Here is an 18,677-nt window from a genome sequence, read left to right as displayed (position 1 = left end):
ATTTCCAATTTACGCACAGTTGCCGATTTCCGACATACTTGATCGCAATGCCCAGTAAGTGATTGTAGGGGCGTGATCCTTTAATAAACAGAAAAGACACCCAATCAGTCCGATGTGCTATGCCTTCAAAAAAGTACTGGGTAGCAATTAAACATTCCTCAGCGTAATTTGGTAAAAACTGGCACACTTGTGTCATTTACAGCTCACACATCAGTTCTTGGATGTTCATAAATCGCGTGCTGAATCTCAGCAATTTCAGTCTCTTGGTATGACTCGTTCCTTAACTTTATCTTGTTCACCAGTTGTTACGCCTTGAAGCGATCGTATCCTCATTTTCAGAAACTCACGCCAGGTTTATTTTCTTTCCATTCTTCCACTTTCCTTTATTGCCCGTTCTTCTGATTTTACACACAAACATAACACCCATACAACGATTTTCTAATTGCATTTGTCCGTTATTTCTGTTTATTTTTCCTTTTTGATATTTATGAGGATAGTCGACACGTTTTTTGTGTAAAAGTATGAGCAATCCAGAAAGCTAGTCATACTGGTATTTATCGCGATCAATTTCAATAAAAATGAATAAAGTTTTATCTGTCGTAAAATGGAAAAAAATGTAATGAAACAAATTATTAAATTAATAAAAATTTGGTTGATTACACCATAAATTCAGAGAGAACATAATTTCTGTCTAAACAGAGAAAATACGTATCTTTGGGCAAGATTGTCTTCGGAGGTTATTGGCATCATGTAGGGCGGGGGGACAGTGTAACATAACAGTCGCGACACTCCGTCCCTGTTTTGTTACCCACAGCGATTGCAGCGCACCAAGCGGCCAGTAAGTTGTACTGTTGAGTTCGGCGATATCTTGTGAAAGCGAAAGTGAATCTTAATTGTTTATATTGACCTGTAGAATAGTTTTCACAAACGGAAGAGTCTGTAGCGAAATAAACTGCGGCAAAAACAAGAAGACACTACATTTGCCTTTTTCTTAGGTTTTTTAACGACCCTAGGAGGTGTGAACCGCTACGTTACAGAACAATTTACTTACGATTTTCTTGTAACCTACAGATATTTACTGGAGAATGTCGTGTTCTTTAAGAACAAAACAACTGCTAGTAAACAGCAGAAGACCTGGCGTTTTGCAGAAAGCCGTCCTATATCTACTCAAAAACGTGAAGTTTTCTTCGCTTCACTTCGAGTCTAATCAATGAATGTGGAGTATAGGTAACGTGTATATGGAATGAAATACCTACATTACCTAACGCAGCGCCGGCCTTTGTGACCGAGCGGTTCGAGGCGCTTCAGTCTGGAACCGCGCAACCGCTACGGTCGCAGTTTCGAATCCTAAGGTTAGTTAGGTTTAAGTAGTTCTAAGTTCTAGGGGACTGATGACCTCAGATGTTAAGCCCTATAGTGCTCAGAGCCATTTGAACTTAACGCAGCAGACAAGCTACCACAACTGTAGCTGAAGAAACAACCACACAGGCGTGATAATAAAACATGCAGTAAAACTGCTTCCCAAGAAGAAACTTTCCAGAAGAAACCTTCCACAATTGATTTACGTCATAAATGGCAAGAATTTTCAACACCTTCGCTTTTGAAACAAAAGTACTTATATTCACAAAAATATTTATTTATTAGAAAATCGAGTGAAGTGTAACACTGTGCGAAGCATTAAGCTCCCTAAGAAGTTCTTACAAATAAGAATCGACAACAAAAGAAATATATTCTTCTCATGCACGAAATATTTGTTTATATTCTCTTGTTTTCGGAGGTGTAACCTGCAACTACACTCCTGGAAATTGAAATAAGAACACCGTGAATTCATTGTCCCAGGAAGGGGAAACTTTATTGACACATTCCTGGGGTCAGATACATCACATGATCACACTGACAGAACCACAGGCACATAGACACAGGCAACAGAGCATGCGCAATGTCGGCACTAGTACAGTGTATATCCACCTTTCGCAGCAATGCAGGCTGCTATTCTCCCATGGAGACGATCGTAGAGATGCTGGATGTAGTCCTGTGGAACGGCTTGCCATGCCATTTCCACCTGGCGCCTCAATTGGACCAGCGTTCGTGCTGGACGTGCAGACCGCGTGAGACGACGCTTCATCCAGTCCCAAACATGCTCAATGGGGGACAGATCCGGAGATCTTGCTGGCCAGGGTAGTTGACTTACACCTTCTAGAGCACGTTGGGTGGCACGGGATACATGCGGACGTGCATTGTCCTGTTGGAACAGCAAGTTCCCTTGCCGGTCTAGGAATGGTAGAACTATGGGTTCGATGACGGTTTGGATGTACCGTGCACTATTCAGTGTCCCCTCGACGATCACCAGTGGTGTACGGCCAGTGTAGGAGATCGCTCCCCACACCACGATGCCGGGTGTTGGCCCTGTGTGCCTCGGTCGTATGCAGTCCTGATTGTGGCGCTCACCTGCACGGCGCCAAACACGCATACGACCATCATTGGCACCAAGGCAGAAGCGACTCTCATCGCTGAAGACGACACGTCTCCATTCGTCCCTCCATTCACGCCTGTCGCGACACCACTGGAGGCGGGCTGCACGATGTTGGGGCGTGAGCGGAAGACGGCCTAACGGCGTGTGGGACCGTAGCCCAGCTTCATGGAGACGGTTGCGAATGGTCCTCGCCGATACCCCAGGAGCGACAGTGTCCCTAATTTGCTGGGAAGTGGCGGTGCGGTCCCCTACGGCATTGCGTAGGATCCTACGGTCTTGGCGTGCATCCGTGCGTCGCTGCGGTCCGGTCCCAGGTCGACGGGCCCGTGCACCTTCCGCCGACCACTGGCGACAACATCGATGTACTGTGGAGACCTCACGCCCCACGTGTTGAGCAATTCGGCGGTACGTCCACCCGGCCTCCCGCATGCCCACTATACGCCCTCGCTCAAAGTCCGTCAACTGCACATACGGTTCACGTCCACGCTGTCGCGGCATGCTACCAGTGTTAAAGACTGCGATGGAGCTCCGTATGCCACGGCAAACTGGCTGACACTGACGGCGGCGGTGCACAAATGCTGCGCAGCTAGCGCCATTCGACGGCCAACACCGCGGTTCCTGGTGTGTCCGCTGTGCCGTGCGTGTGATCATTGCTTGTACAGCCCTCTCGCAGTGTCGGGAGCAAGTATGGTGGGTCTGACACACCGGTGTCAATGCGTTCTTTTTTCGATTTCCAGGAGTGTATACACATATTCGAAAGTATTTCTTCATCATTAAGTTGTTGCTAATGTCACTGAATCGAGGCGATTCTGCTGTGTTTGCATGTATTTGATGATCATTCATGTATTTGATGATCATAACACTTGGAATGCAAAACTTTAGTAAGTATTCCCTAATTAACTAGAAAAATGATTAAAAACAAACCAGTTTTGCGGCTGCTTTCTCCACGCTTGGGGCGCTAATGTCGAACCAACCGTCAGATGGTAAAGTTTTCACAGCAATGAGTGTCGCGACTGTATACTTTATGTTAGACTGTGGCGAGGAATTGTTATGAGTCGGTTCTGTGAAGTCTTAGCGTATGTACACTGTTCGTTGTGAACGTTGAAATTATTAATTTGGACTGGAGAGCGATGTCACTGAAATTATTTCAGGTATTGCAAAGACCATCAAGATTATGTCTGTATGCAAGGAAACATCGTAATAAACATACATCAACAAATAATTAGTTTTCAGTCATTTCAAGAAGCAAACCCAGACCTCTCTATTGGGCAGCAATGCATGGATAGTTACAGTCCCTGAACACTTCAGTCATCATAAAGATAAGTAGATATTGAATTTTTCTACAACTGCAACTCAGTGGCCTACTTTTATATTGCTAGACAGTGATGCTTCACTAAATTTGCATGTTACAATTTTTGCCGATTGTTGTCAGTATAATACGTTCTAATACAAAATAAACGATATACCACGAAGGAATTACCCGAGTGGGACGGTAACCGATAGCTGTGATGTACAATGATTACAATTTCAGAAAAAATTAGATGATTATTCTTAGAAGCCTTCGTTTTTGCAGCTTGTATTTTTCGTTCCTCTCCATCTGTTGCTGACCAAGTCTAGTTGCCTTAAAGTACAGTTTGGTAGTGCCATTATTTGGTAAAGCCTTGTTGGGATTTCTTTCCTGGCCACTTTATTCAGTGATCCGTGAATGTTCCCATTAATATAATTGAATTTTTCAATTTTTTTCGGTGTGTATTTTCGTTTGCGAAGGTGATACTTCACAAGAAACTGAATTAATTCACTCCTATTCTACGATAATTTATTACATTTTCGTTTGGGATCGAATTCTGATTTTTAAAAGCCATGAGTTTGGTTTTTTAGATCGAGATTGCCTTGGCAGTTATATTTCATCTATTAATTATTGTTTGGTGGGTGCCCTCACCGGCAGCTATAAGAAGATGGTCATCAGTAAAGAGTTTTGTCATTGGGTAATTTCGTTGGTTTAAGTTATGGGTGCAAAACTCTATTTCTTTCATCCGTTGTCCCAATATTTCATCTGCACAGATATTAAAAAGTTCCCGAGACAAACTGCATCCTTCTCGTAACACTATATTTGCTACAATTCTAACATTCTGCGGCAATGACAACGTTGCAGTCCTCGTATATTTGTTGGTGTTAGGCTTGTCCTGTCTAATATTTCTCGATAACATTCTCATAACTAAATTATCAAAGGCTTTCACGTGTCGGCCGGGTGGCCGAGCGGTTCTAGGCGCTACAGTCTGGACCCGCGCGACCGCTACGGTCGCAGGTTCGAATCCTGCCTCGGGCGTGGATGTGTGTGCTGTCCTTAGGTTAGCTAGGCTTAAGTAGTTCTAAATTCTAGGGGCCTAATGACCTCAGAAGTTAAGTCCCATAGTGCTCAGAGCCATTTGAACCATTTTTATAATTCTCGCTGTATTTCCCACTTTCTTTCTTAAATATAGGTGTTACTGTGGCTCATTTCCAGCTGGCGAAATTTCTCTCCTTGCCCAGCCTTTGATAAAGCAGAGAAGGAACCTAGATTTCATAGGAGACGCATATGTGATCAGTTCGTTGTATGTTTTATGGACAAACGAACAGTGTGAAACAGACACATGGGTTATCAAATTGACCAGCGTGAGGTCTAGTTTTACAGAGAAAGATTTAAATGCTTGAAAGCAATCAGAGAAATTGAGAAAAACAAAATTAGTGATTTGAGGGAAATTTCTTTCCGAATTTTCATATTCAAACAAATAATGGGAACTGTACGAATGGAGTCTTAGATTGACCAATGTGAGGTCTAGTTTTGCAAAGAAAGATTTAGTTGTCTGAAAGTAATCACGGTAACTAAGATTATCTTAATTAGTGATTTGAAGGAAAATTGAAATATTTCAAGGACGGATGTTGCTAGTTATGTAAATGAAGTCTCAAAAGTTCAACTATTCAAGGCCTAGCTGTTTCGCACATTGGTGTGATATTTAACTGCGAATAAAAAAATTTTAAAAAATTTCAGTTTTGTAAATTGATTTGTCTAAAAGTAAGAAATAAAATAGATTACAGAAATATTTGGCGTGCCTTTGAACTATGCTTGCAGTCATATTGAGCAAATTATGAGCCGTTCGGGTATTTGAAGTTCAACGGTTAACGCAGAATGTTAGAATTTTGAAGAGGACTAGAGGATATAAGATTCCACTGTGAGCACTACAGTTTCTTCGCACTGCCGTCTTACGTAACACTCTGTTTATAAACTAAGGGGTTCTCCTCATGACGAGCCACTTTTGAATGTGGTTAGGCGCTCTCGTTACCAGTTTGTCCACATAAACACACTCTCCGTCCTAAAACGCCTTGGAAGGCCCAACAGTACCGACCGACCGCCGCGCCATTCGGAGCTGATAGCCGTCACTGGTCTCTCCATCCCAAAAGTCCTCGGAAGGCCCAACGGTATCGACCGACCGCCGTGTCATTGCAGCCGATACGCGTCACTGGATGTGGATATGGAGGGGCATATGGTCAGCCCTTTGCTCTCCCTGCCTTTGTCAACTTTCGTGACCGATGCCGCTACTTTTCAGTCAAGTAGCTGCTCAAATGGCCGCACAAGGGCTGAGCAGACTCTGACGATCACCCATCCAAGAACTAGCCAAGCCGGGAGCGCTTAACTTCGGTGATCTGATGGGAACCAGTGTTAACACTGTAGCAGGCCCGTTGGCAATTTGTCCAGATAATTCTGTGGGATATTGTCTCAATCCTCCACAGCGGCCTCCATAGTGCTCTGTACGATCTCTGGTGGGACCGGACGATGCAAACCACAGCCTATGGATTCTCAATGCAGTTGAGATATGGAGGCCACTCCATCTGCTGATTCTGTGGTCCACTAGGAAGGTGTTCACAAGATTGACACAACTGAGGCGCGAATTGTCGGTCGCCAGAATGAATCCCGCTACAATATGTTGATTAAATAGAGCCACAATGCAAGCGAGGATATCGTCCCGATATTTCACATGACTCATCCTCCCATCACCCCCAAGCAGATATCCTGTGGTCATACATGTTTCCATCCCAAGACATGACTGGACGGCCTTGAAAAGGGCTCCAGTCTACGACACAGTTAGGGTGTAAACATTGTTCTCGTTGCCTAGGCACAAGAATATCGTATTGTCATGGTGGAGACTGATACGGGTCTCATCAGAAAAGAGCGATGTGTCCCACTGCTACCAGGTTCACAAAGAGTGGTTTCGAGCGCATTCGACACGAGCCCCTCTCCGAAACCAATTTAGAGAAGGAACCTTGAGAAGATAGATCCTTTATCATTTAGCTACAAAATAGCAGGTCAGCAACTGGAAGCAGTTAATACCATAAATTATCTGGGAGTACGCATTAGGAGTGATTTAAAATGGAATGACCATATAAAACTAATCGTCGGTAAAGCAGATGCCAGACTGAGATTCATTGGAAGAATCCTAAGGAAATGCAATCCGAAAACAAAGGAAGTAGGTTACAGTACGCTTGTTCGCCCACTGCTTGAATACTGCTCAGCAGTGTGGGATCCGTACCATATAGGGTTGATAGAAGAGATAGAGAAGATCCAACGGAGAGCAGCGCGCTTCGCTACAGGATCATTTAGTAATCGCGAAAGCGTTACGGAGATGATAGATAAACTCCAGTGGAAGACTCTGCAGGAGAGATGCTCAGTAGCTCGGTACGGGCTTTTGTCAAAGTTTCGAGAACATACCTTCACCGAAGAGTCAAGCAGTATATTGCTTCCTCCTACGTATACCTCGCGAAGAGACCATGAGGATAAAATCAGAGAGATTAGAGCCCACACAGAGGCATACCGACAATCCTTCTTTCCACGAACAATACGAGACTGGAATAGAAGGGAGAACCGATAGAGGTACTCAAGGTACCCTCCGCCACACACCGTCAGGTGGCTTGCGGAGTATGGATGTAGATGTAGATGTAGAAGTCTTTGGCGCTTAATCCCAGGTCATGGTGCATATTTCGTCTCGATTGTGTTCACAGTATCGCTCCTGTACCTGTATGGAACTGCCGCCACAGACGTTTAGCGTTGCGTTGGGGGTTTCTGCTTGCTTTTACACACCGATATCCGTCCTGCGCACCTGTTGTTTTCCCGCAGCCACTTCTATGACGATCCTTAACTGAACCTGTCGCTAGATTCATGTACCAGATTCTACAGACATACTTTGTGTCACAGCAACATTCGCTGTAACGTCCATTTGCCTCATCCCGCGCACCGTTGCAGTGACAATAAGGAGCCTCTGATAGTATGTTGTTGTTGCCCAAACCATCCTGAAGCACTACATCTCTCGTAATGACACACAGCACAAGTTCTGCAATGTTTACAGGTGGCACAATTGCCGCAAACTGCACATACTGTTCCCTCACGGTAGCAACATGGATCGTTTTCCCTAGAATTACATTACAAACTAATGTAGTGATATCGTAACGTACACTACAGGCCATTAAAATTGCTACACCAAGAAGACAAGCAGATGATAAACGGGATTCATTGGGCAAATATATTATACTATAATTGACATGTGATTACATTTTCACGCAGTTTGAGTGCATAGGTCTTGAGAAATGAGTACCCAGAACAACCACCTCTGGCCATTCAAAATGGTGCAAAAGGCTCTGAGCACTATGGGACTCAACTGCTGTGGTCATAAGTCCCCTAGAACTTAGAACTACTTAAACCTAACTAACCTAAGGACAGCACACAACACCCAGCCATCACGAAGCAGAGAAAATCCCTGACCCCGCCGGGAATCGAACCCGGGAACCCGGGCGTGGGAAGCGAGAACGCTACCGCACGACCACGAGATGCGGGCCCGCTGGCCGTAATAACGGCCTTGATACGCCTAGGCATTTAGTCAAACAGAGCTTGGATGGCGTGTACAGGTACAGCTGCCCATGTAGCTTCAACACGATACCACAGTTCATCAAGAGTAGTGACTGGTGTATTGTGACGAGCCAGTTGCTCGGCTACCATTGACCAGACGTTTTCAATTGGTGAGAGATCTGGAGAATGTGCTGGCCAGGGCAGCAGTCGAACATTTTCTGTATCCAGAAAGGTCCGTACAGCACCTACAACACGCGGTCGTGCATTATCCTGCTGAAATTTAGGGTTTCGCAGGGATCGAATGAGGGTAGAGCCACGGGTCGTAACACATCTGAAATGTAACGTCCACTGCTCACAGTGCCGTCAATGCGAACAAGAGGTGACCGAGACGTGTAACCAATGGCACCCCATACCATCATGCCGGGTGATACGCCAGTATGGCGATGACGAATAAACGCTTCCAATGTGCGTTCACCGCGATGTCGCCAAACACGGATGCGACCATCATGATGCTGTAAACAGAACCTGGAGTCATCGGAAAAAATGACGCTTTGCCGTTCGTGCACCTAGGTTCGTCGTTGAATACACCATCGCAGACGCTCCTGTCTGTGATGCAGCGTCGAGGGTAACCGCAGCCATGGTCTCCGAGCTGATAGTTCATGGTGCTGCAAACGTCGTCGAACTGTTTGTGCAGATGGTTGTTATCTTGCAAACGTCCCCATCTGTTGCCTCAGGGATCGAGACGTGGCTGCACGATCCGTTACAGCCATGTGGATAAGATGCCTGTCATCTCGACTGCTGCTGATACGAGGCCGTTGGGATCCAGCACGGCGTTCCGTATTACCCTCCTGAACCCATCGATTGCATATTCTGCTAACAGTCATTAGATCTCGACCAACACGAGCTGCAATGTCGCGATGCGATAAACCGCAATCGTGATAGGCTACAATCCGACCTTTATCAAAGTCGGAAACGTGATGGTACGCATTTCTCGTCCTTACACGAGACATCACAACAACGTTTCACCCGGCAACCCCGGTCAACTGCTGTTTGTGTATGAGAAATCGGTTGGAAACTTTCCTCATGTCAGCACGTTGTAGGTGTCGCCAACGGCGCCAACCTCGTGTGAATGCTCTGAAAAGCTAATCATTTGCATATCACAATATCTTCTTCCTGTCGGTTAAATTTCGCGTATGTAGCGCGTCACTTTAGTGGTGTAGCAATTTTAATGTGCAGTAGTATATTTCTATATCACAAAATTATGTAATAAAGTTTCAGCAATATGCAACATTTATCTGACCACTGCATTTCTTTCTTATTTTCAGAAAACGATTGACGGCTCTAGAGTTTGTTTTTTCCCCATTATTCGTAGCACATCACCATTTATTTGTGTTTCCTTGAGCTGACAGACCGCGTGGTGTATGTTGCAGGAGCCGAGCTTGCACGCAGACGAGAAGCGTCCGCGGTCTTGTGGCTGGCCGGCGCCGCCGCCCCCCTCCTCTCGCAGCTCAGAGGAGCTGTCTGCGGACCACGGCTGCAGCCGCAGCTGCGCGTCGCACCTGGCGCCGCAGCTGCAGACAGGTGGCGCGCTACCCGCACAGGTGAGCGGCGGCGCGACAACGGCTCTTATCAGTCGCTGCGCTAGCTCGAGATGTCTGCACGCCAGTGATCCTTGTGGAGCTGCCATCTGCCGTACTGAGAAGATACAGTGCAACGTCTGGAATATTTGCACGAACTAAGTTGACGCTCGGCGCGAAGGCTGATAGGAGCGACTGTAATAATAAGAATTGCCTATACCAGGGGTTCCCAACAAAATTTTCTCGAGGACCCACTCATCGAGCATGATTGGTACCTTGTCATATCACAGTATCAAGTACCTAAAAAGCCAAATTAAGAGTGTTTTTATACGTTTTCTATATCTGGTACTTAGAAAAAACATTGACATATTCATTATTGAAAAAATATTGAGCTTAAAACTTTTTCAATTTAGCTATCATTGTTATTGTTCAATTTTTGATTACTGCTCAAAACTTTGTCTTCAAATCTGGGTATTTAGTATAACAAACTCCTTAAAAAAATGAAAATTGAGTGTGAACTGAAAATGACAGGAAAAAATTGAAATTGAGTATATTAGTCTTTCAGGTGTACTACACTTGAGATTACATTGAGTAGACATGTGTGAAAAATAAGAAAACACAAACTTCGTACAAGGTACTCTTTATCTGAAAAAAAAACAAATAAAAACAGTTACAACAGATACTCCATCAGTATACAGTTAGTTTTAGTTTTCAGTTCTTAATGAGATGAGTTCAATCTGACCTTTGAGTCCATTATTTCTCAAATGTTAGGTTCCAAACATGAAACTTTCACTCTGAAATCCGCCCGCATGTCGAGCCGATTCCTATATTTGTTTTTCTTGCAGGAAGCAGTCAAAACAAAAAATCTGTTATCATAAGAAATATATTTAATATAATTTTTATTCTAATAGCATCTTGCGGACCCCTCTGGCATAGCTTACGGACCCCTGGGGGTCCGCGGGCCACGTGTTGGGAACCACTGGCCTATACGGTCGCTCCCATCAGCCTCCGCGGCGAATGTCAACTTAGTTTGCGCGGATAGGCATTATTTTCGGCAAAGTGTATCAATTTGTGGGCAATTTTTAATCTGAAATGGAAATGGTGTGTTTACAGATACAGAAAAAATGAATAATTTATTCAAAGGAAAGAGCTTCACAAATTGAGCAAGTCAATAACGCGTTGGCCCACCTCAGGCCCTTATTGCAAGTAATTATTGGCTTGGCATTCACTGATAAGAGTTGTCAGATGTCTTCCTGAGGGATATCATGCCATCACTTAAAATTTCCGGGCTGGTAGGCCGTGGTCGAAGTATAAAACTCTCCCCTAATACTTAGACCACGGCCTGTCAGCCCGGAAATTTTAAGCGAAGACAATACCGGCCGTGAAAGCTTACATTGTAGGATATCATGCCAGTCTCTATCCAATTGACAGATTATATCCTAAAAACCCCGAGCTGGTCGGAGGGCTCTGCCCATAATGTTCGAAGCGGTTTCAATTGGAGGGTTTGGCGCGTACGGTCTGGTATCTCGTTGCCTGGAGTACAGTTGTCTTCAGTGATGAGTCGGGCATCGAACTGAGCCCCGAAGACCAGCGAAGACTTGCCGGGAGATGCTCCGGACCAACCTGACTGCCCAATAGCCAGGAGTGATGGCGATGCCCGTTCTTTTCGTAGACCCCTTTTGTTGTCAACCGCGGCACCTCACGTGGCTGAAGAGTGACAGAGTGTATCTTCTGACAGCCCACCCGCCGGCCATATGGGGCAGTGGGGATAAAATAACAATAAAGAAGAAAAAATGCCTCGGCCAGGGGTAGTGCAGAACCTTCTCCTAACGTAAGCTCTGCAGCAAGTCGCGTTTGACACTGAATGGGAGAGGTCAGGAACAGCACTACGCCTGTAAGATGATCTAATCAACGGCAGCTCTCTTTCATGCATATAAATGCAAGGTAGTGCCCGCAATAATAAGAAAAATGGTTCAAATGGCTCTGAGCACTATGGGACTTAACTTTTAATGTCATCAGTCCCCTAGAAAAATGGTTCAAATGGCTCTGAGCACTATGGGACTTAACATCTTAGGTCATGAGTCCCCTAGAACTTAGAACTACTTAAACCTAACTAACCTAAGGACATCACCCACATCCATGCCCGAGGCAGGATTCGAACCTGCGACCGTAGCAGTCCCGCGGTTCCGGACTGCAGCGCCTAGAACCGCATGATCACCGCGGCCGGCAGTCCCCTAGAACTTAGAACTACTTAAACCTAACCAACCTAAGGACATCACACACATCCATGCCCGAGGCAGGATTCCAACCTGCGACCGTAGCGGCCGCACGGTTCCAGACTGTAGCGCCTAGAGCCGCCTGGCCACTCCGGCCGGCAGTAATGAGAAACAACCCGGTAGTATCCGGCTATAAGTTTACTGTTGATCTTTACGAATATGTCACGCAGTTCATTTACCATGTTAATGGTTTCATCCGTTGCTGCTTGGTGGAACCATTTGATATTCATCAACAAAAAATACGAACTGTGTATGTTCTGCTTTAATATTGTAAAATATAGGCTACATAATTTGTGTTGGTCATTGATAAGTATTAAACAGTAATACAGGGTGTCCGTAAATGAAGTTACAATTTCAAAATGCTATAGAAAGAGAACAACTGCTCAGAATGGCGTCAAATGTGATCATCAAAAAATGGATGAAAATTTTACCAATAGATGGCATGTAAGCGTCTTACCCTAAAGGGATCGGTTGCAAATGACACATGAATTGCAGTACGATATTACACCATCGGTACTGTTCAATGGGCATGACTGCAGGTATGTCCAACGTTCGGACAATTTCCCGTTCACTGCATGTTTACGCACCACCGCTCGACCTCTCCTGCAGTGCTATGACCACATTGTCGACAGACGTCGGATCAACTGCTTTTCTCCTCCTGCCACGCTACATTTCAAAAGATCCTTTGCTTTCCAATTTTGTAATCATTTTCCAAAGACCCTCAGCAGACATCGGACCAATGCCTGTTTTCGTACCGGTGAGTGTCCCGAACTTCTGCAGGGCTACTGGCGCACAGTCACCGTTCTTTTAAAACAGCTTTACCACCAGTGCGCGATACTTCGTGGAGGCAGTCATGTTGGGTGTCTGAGACGCAAACTAAGGAATAGCCATGTGCTGCGCGTCTGTTGGTGTGCATATTCTGACGCTTACAGCGTCATCTACTGATCATATTTTCGTCAGTATCTTTTTCCGTGACGTTTCCCCCTGCGCTTATAAAATGCTTTTCAAATCTGACGTCATTCTCAGCAGTGGTTCTATTTCTACAGCGTTTTGAAACTGGAGCTTTAAATATGGGCACCCTGAATGTTAAGTTTGAGTTCTCCGAGCATTTCTGTCGCATTTTCCTTGAAACTGTATCTAGTTACGTTCCAATGAGCGCATCTCTGAATTCGTTCGATTTCTCCTACTTGATAATGACATCGAAGTCTAGGATGCCACTTACAACTACTCTTTAATTCAAATCACTGATGGAATTTACTAGGTGACACCAACCAGTCGACATTTTCCACGGGCGGTTTGATTCTACAGGAATGAAGTGTTGGGTAACTACTACATTATTCCACGAGTAATTAATTTGGATATTTCTGACTACGTCCAATTAATCTGCAAAAGCGCTGGCAAGTGAATACTGATCTCCAAGCAAATGTACCGCTACTATTCGCAGCACTGGGCAGGCATAACAGCTGTGCTCTTTGCTCCGGTTGATGAAAAAGGAAAACAAGGAATAGCCACGCAGAACTGCGACTAACACCCTCGCAAGGTCAGCGAGTTAATGAGAACGCGAGGCGGTCCGGAGCGCTGCGAGTTGAATATCTCACGGCATTTCCCCTCCAGTCCCATTCGCGTTGGCGGCTCGTAACGAATTGCAACCGTTTCTTGTTTTATTGCAGCATACATAATTCAAGTTGTAATTCGCTGGTTCCTGTTGTCTCTTTTCTTTTACTATACATAACATACTGCTACTGAGAGGCGAACAAAACCATACTGAGGTAGGCTGACAACTATGGTAAATATCTACGAAGCATGGGCTACCACACCTAAACTGACTGCCACAGTTTTCGTATCCCAGGTGGCCAGTTAGCGGGTGAGATAAATATTGATAAGCCATCGGGATCTCGTGTTATTATTCTGTCCAGTATTAGACCGTGGGAACACACAGGCTGCGATCCTACTTGCGGGGAGCCACTGATTTCAATGGATACTGGGCAAAGGTGGTAGAAATCGCAACACAAATGCCTCCACTGACAATAGACCCATCATAGATCGACATACACTGAAGCGGCAAAGAAACTGGTATAGCGATTCGTATTCAAATACAGATATGTAAACAGGCAGAATACGGCGCTGCAGTCGGCAACACGTGTATAAGACAACAAGTGTCTGGCGCAGTCGCTGCTACGATGGCAGATTGTCAAGATTTAAATGAGTTTGAACGTGGTGTTATAGGCGGCGCACGACCAATGGGACACAACATCTCCGACGTAGCGACGAAGTGGGGATTTTCCCGTACGACCATTTTACGAGTGTACCGTGAATATCAGGAGTCGGGCAAAAAATCAAACCTCCGACATCGCTGCGGCCGGGAAAAGGTCCTGCAAGTACGGGACCCACGACGACTGAAGAGAATCGTTCAGAGTGACAGAAGTGTAACCCTTCCGCAAATTGCTGCAGATTTCAATGCTGAGCCATCAACAAGTGTCAGCATGCGAAACATTCAACGAAACATAATCGATATGGGCTTTCGGAGCCCTTCATGATTACACGACACAAAGGTTTACGACTCGCCTGGGCCAGTCAACACCGACGTTGGACTGTAGATAACTGGAAAAATTTTGCCTGGTCGGACGAGTCTCGTTTCAGATTGTATCGAGCAGATCGACGTGTACGGTTATGGATACACCCTCTTGAATCCATGGACCACGCATGTCAGCAGGGGACTGTTCAAGCTGGAGGAGGCTCTGTAATGTTGTGGGGCGTGCGCAGTTGGAGTGATATGGGAATCCTGATATGTCTAGATACGACTCTGACATGTGACATGTACGTAAGCATCCTGTCCGATCACCTTCATCCATTCACGTCCGTTGTCCATTCCTACGAACTTGGGCAATTCCAGCAGGACAATTCGACACCCCACACGTCCAGAGTGTCTACAGAGTGGTTCCAGGAACACTCTTCTGAGTTTAAACACTTTTGTTCGCCACGAAAATCCTCAGACATGAATATTATTGAGCATATCTGGGATGCTTTGCAACGTGCTGTTCAGAAGAGACACACATCCCCACGTATTCATACGGATTTATGGGCAGCCCTGCAGTATTCATAATGCCAATTCCCTCCAGCACTACTTCAAACAGTAGTCGAGCCCATGCCAAGTCGTGCTGCGGCACTTCTGTGTGCTCGCGGGGGTCCTACACGATATAAGGCAAGTGTACCACTTTCTTCGGCCCTTCATTGTATAAAGGTAACGTTCACCTGTAGCTACGTAATTTTAACTTCAGAGTGAGGATCCTGAACCATGAGATCTCGGTTCCGCCACAAAAGGGGGAGAGGGAGGGTGGGGGGGGGGGGGGGCAGAATTCGATGAAACTTAGCGCACGGCTGCCGCTGCTGCTTTCCCGTAGTATCCGAAATAATCGCCATCGTCAAGCGACCGAAACGACAATCGAATCCGAGCATCATTATTAGACTGTGCGGGAAGTCCCGAACCGTCACGCTTTACCGTCGCATGGCGAACCGTACGTATGGACAACAGACGGTCGCGGACGAGACGGCAGCCAGTGGACCTTCCAAGAAGACGTTCCAGAACAGATTACGGCGGCGATGCTCAGGTTTTCTGGTAGCTAGTTGATACCTCACGTTAGTGTGTCTACGGCTGAAAAAAGTAGTTCTGATACCAATCTGCTGGGTGGTCAATAGACATGGCCACTACCTTTTTGCTCCAGAAGTTTCCTAACCTGATGCAGCCTCGGCCGTTGGGACGGCGGGAGGTTCTGTGTTCGTGCGCACCTCAAGATGAAGAAGACGCTCCGTTTAAACTTGAATATTTCTAAAGGCCGCCAACATTTTGAACAGTTTTAGTAATTCCTCTCAAAATGACGGCAGCCGAAATCTTTTTCCAGATTCTGGTTCCTCAGTACCTAGAGAATTATTACTACATGGTTCCTTTCTTTCCTGTAACTATTTACATTACTGGCCGTTAAAATTGCTACACAACGAAGATGACGTGCTACAGACGCGAAATTTAACCGACAGGAACAAGATGCTGTGATATGCAAATGATTAGCTTTACAGAGCAGTCACACAAGGCTGGCGCCGGCGGCGACACCTACAACGTGCTGACATGAGGAAAGTTTCCAACCGATTTCTCATACACAAACATCAGTTGAACGGCGTTGTCTGGTGAAACGTTGTTGTCATGCCTCGTGTAAGGAGGAGAAATGCTCCCTCGTTGGTCGAGATCCAATGACTGTACCTTAAAGGTACTAAAAGCCTTTATTGCCATTTGAAGTGTGAAATTGTGAGCCGGAATAGATACTTTTCAATTTTTTAAAGTAAAAGGAATCTGTATCGAAAAACTAACTCTGGGAGCCGCTGTAGCTTTGTCGCATTAACATACAGTATTTTTTAGAGCAAGAAAATCGGAATTCTTATTTTTCTCATGTATTTGAATCCGCCGCCGCCGTCCGGAGCTTAGGAAACAGCGACGACTCCTGTCGTGTTGCGGCCGTGTCGCCGTCTGCCAGGGTGGGAAAAGAGGAGGGGGCAGCGTCGCAGTCGCGTCTTGCGCGACGTAACTTTAGCAGAATATGGAATCGGTGGGTTCAGGAGGGTAATACGGAACGCCGTATCACTAGCAGTCGAGATGACAGGCATCTTATCCGCATGGTTGTAACGGATCGTGCAGCCACGTCTCGATCCCTAAGTCAACAGATGGGGACGTTTGCAAGACAAAAAACATCTGCACGAACAGTTCGACGACGTTTGTAGCAGCATGGACTATCAGTTCGGAGACCACGGCTGCGGTTACTCTTGACGCTGCATCACAGACAGGAGCGCCTGCGATGGTGTACTCAACGACGAACCTGTGGGTGCACGAATGGCAAAACGTCATTTTTTCGGATTAATCCAGGTCCTGTTTACAGCATCATGATGGTCGAATCCGTTTATGGCGACATCGCGGTGAACGCACATTGGAAACGTGTATTCGTCATCGCCATACTAGCGTATCACCCGGCGTGATGGTATGGGGTGACATTGGTTACACGTCTCGGGTTGCCCTGGCCAACACATTCTCCAGATCTCTCACCAATTGAAAACGTCTGGTCACTGGTGGCCGAGCAACTGGCTCGTCATAATACGCCAGTCACTAATCTTGATCAACTGTGGTATCGTGTTGAAGCTACATGGGCAGCTGTACCTCTACACGACATCCAAGCTCTGTTTGACTAAATGCCCAGGCGTATCAAGGCCGTTTATTACGACCAGAGGTGGTTGTTCTGGGTACTGATTTCTCAGGACCTATGCACCCAAATTGCGTGAAAATATAATCACATGTCAGTTCTAGTAAAATACATTTGTCCAATGAATACCCGTTTATCATCTGCATTTCTTCTTGGTGTAGCAATTTTAGTGGCCAGTGGTGTAGATGCTTTAAGCCGCGGTTGAATCTTTAGATACTTCGAAATAAAATGAAATGTGTGGAGAGGGCCGCCTGATGGGTAGACCTGATCGCCAGGTCCTAATCTTTTCAGGTGACGCCACTTCGGTGACTTGCTCGTCGATAAGAGTGAAATGATGATGATGAAGACGACACGAACACCCAGTCCCTGAGCGCAGAAAATCTCCAATCCAGCTGGGAATCGAACCCGGGCCACCGGCATTACAAGCCGGCGCGCTGTCCACTCAGCTACGGTGGTGGACAGATACTTCGACACAAAATTTATATGCAAATTGTGGATGGAGCAGCGGTTTGGTCCTCGTAAGAATGTCCCTAATCTGTCACATAATTTCTTTTTCATTAATTACTCTCGACTCATCCTTCTTCCGGCCTTGTGCGGCCGCCCATGCGCTCGTCGCTGCACTTGGGACTTCTTGGGAGGGTTCATAACACACTCTGTAACGAGTAGAAAAGTACTCCGTCTTCAGGCCACGAGTGGCCTACCGGGACCATCCGACCGCCTTGTCATCCTCAGTGGAGGATGCGGATAGGAGGCACGTGGGGCCAGCAAACCGCTCTCCCGGTTGTTATGATGGTATTCTTGACCGAAGCTGCTGCTATTCGGTCGAGTAGATACTCAATTGGCATCGCGAGGCTGAGTGCACCCCGAAAAATGGCAACAGCGCATGGCAGCCTGCATGGTCACCCATCCAAATGCCGACCACGCCCGACAGCGCTTAACTTTGGTGATCTCAAGGGAACCGATGTATCCACTGCGGCAAGGCCGTTGCCCTTGTAACGAGTAGAGGACCATTTTATTATTAACCTATTTATTAATAAAACTAAAGTAGACTGTAATTTTTGCAAAACAATTAATCGTTAATGGTACACATCAATTACGTTCAAGTAAACATTTTTCGCATCTAATTTGTGACAACCAAATTCATTATTTCTACCTCCTACCTATAATCCTGCGTATTGGATCCACTACAATCCATGAGCGACTGATTGAATTCACGATTTTGGTCCCTTTACTGAC

General features: G+C 45.9%; 1 protein-coding gene across 1 annotated transcript in view; it reads left to right on the top strand.

The window, feature by feature from the left end:
* The first annotated feature begins 3,603 nt into the window (after positions 1-3,603).
* The window catches only part of LOC124593901, a 174,534-nt gene continuing 159,460 nt past the window's right edge, over positions 3,604-18,677 (top strand). The window contains exons 1-2 of the mRNA XM_047132250.1: positions 3,604-3,624; positions 9,779-9,949. Coding sequence (XP_046988206.1) covers positions 3,604-3,624; positions 9,779-9,949 — 192 coding nt within the window. The remainder of the gene's footprint in view (positions 3,625-9,778; positions 9,950-18,677) is intronic.

Source organism: Schistocerca americana, chromosome 2, assembly GCF_021461395.2.
Source record: "Schistocerca americana isolate TAMUIC-IGC-003095 chromosome 2, iqSchAmer2.1, whole genome shotgun sequence".
NCBI classification, from domain to species: Eukaryota; Metazoa; Arthropoda; class Insecta; order Orthoptera; family Acrididae; genus Schistocerca; species Schistocerca americana.
The sequence above is the reverse complement of the archived record's forward strand: the minus strand, read 5'-3'. Positions and strand labels throughout refer to the sequence as shown.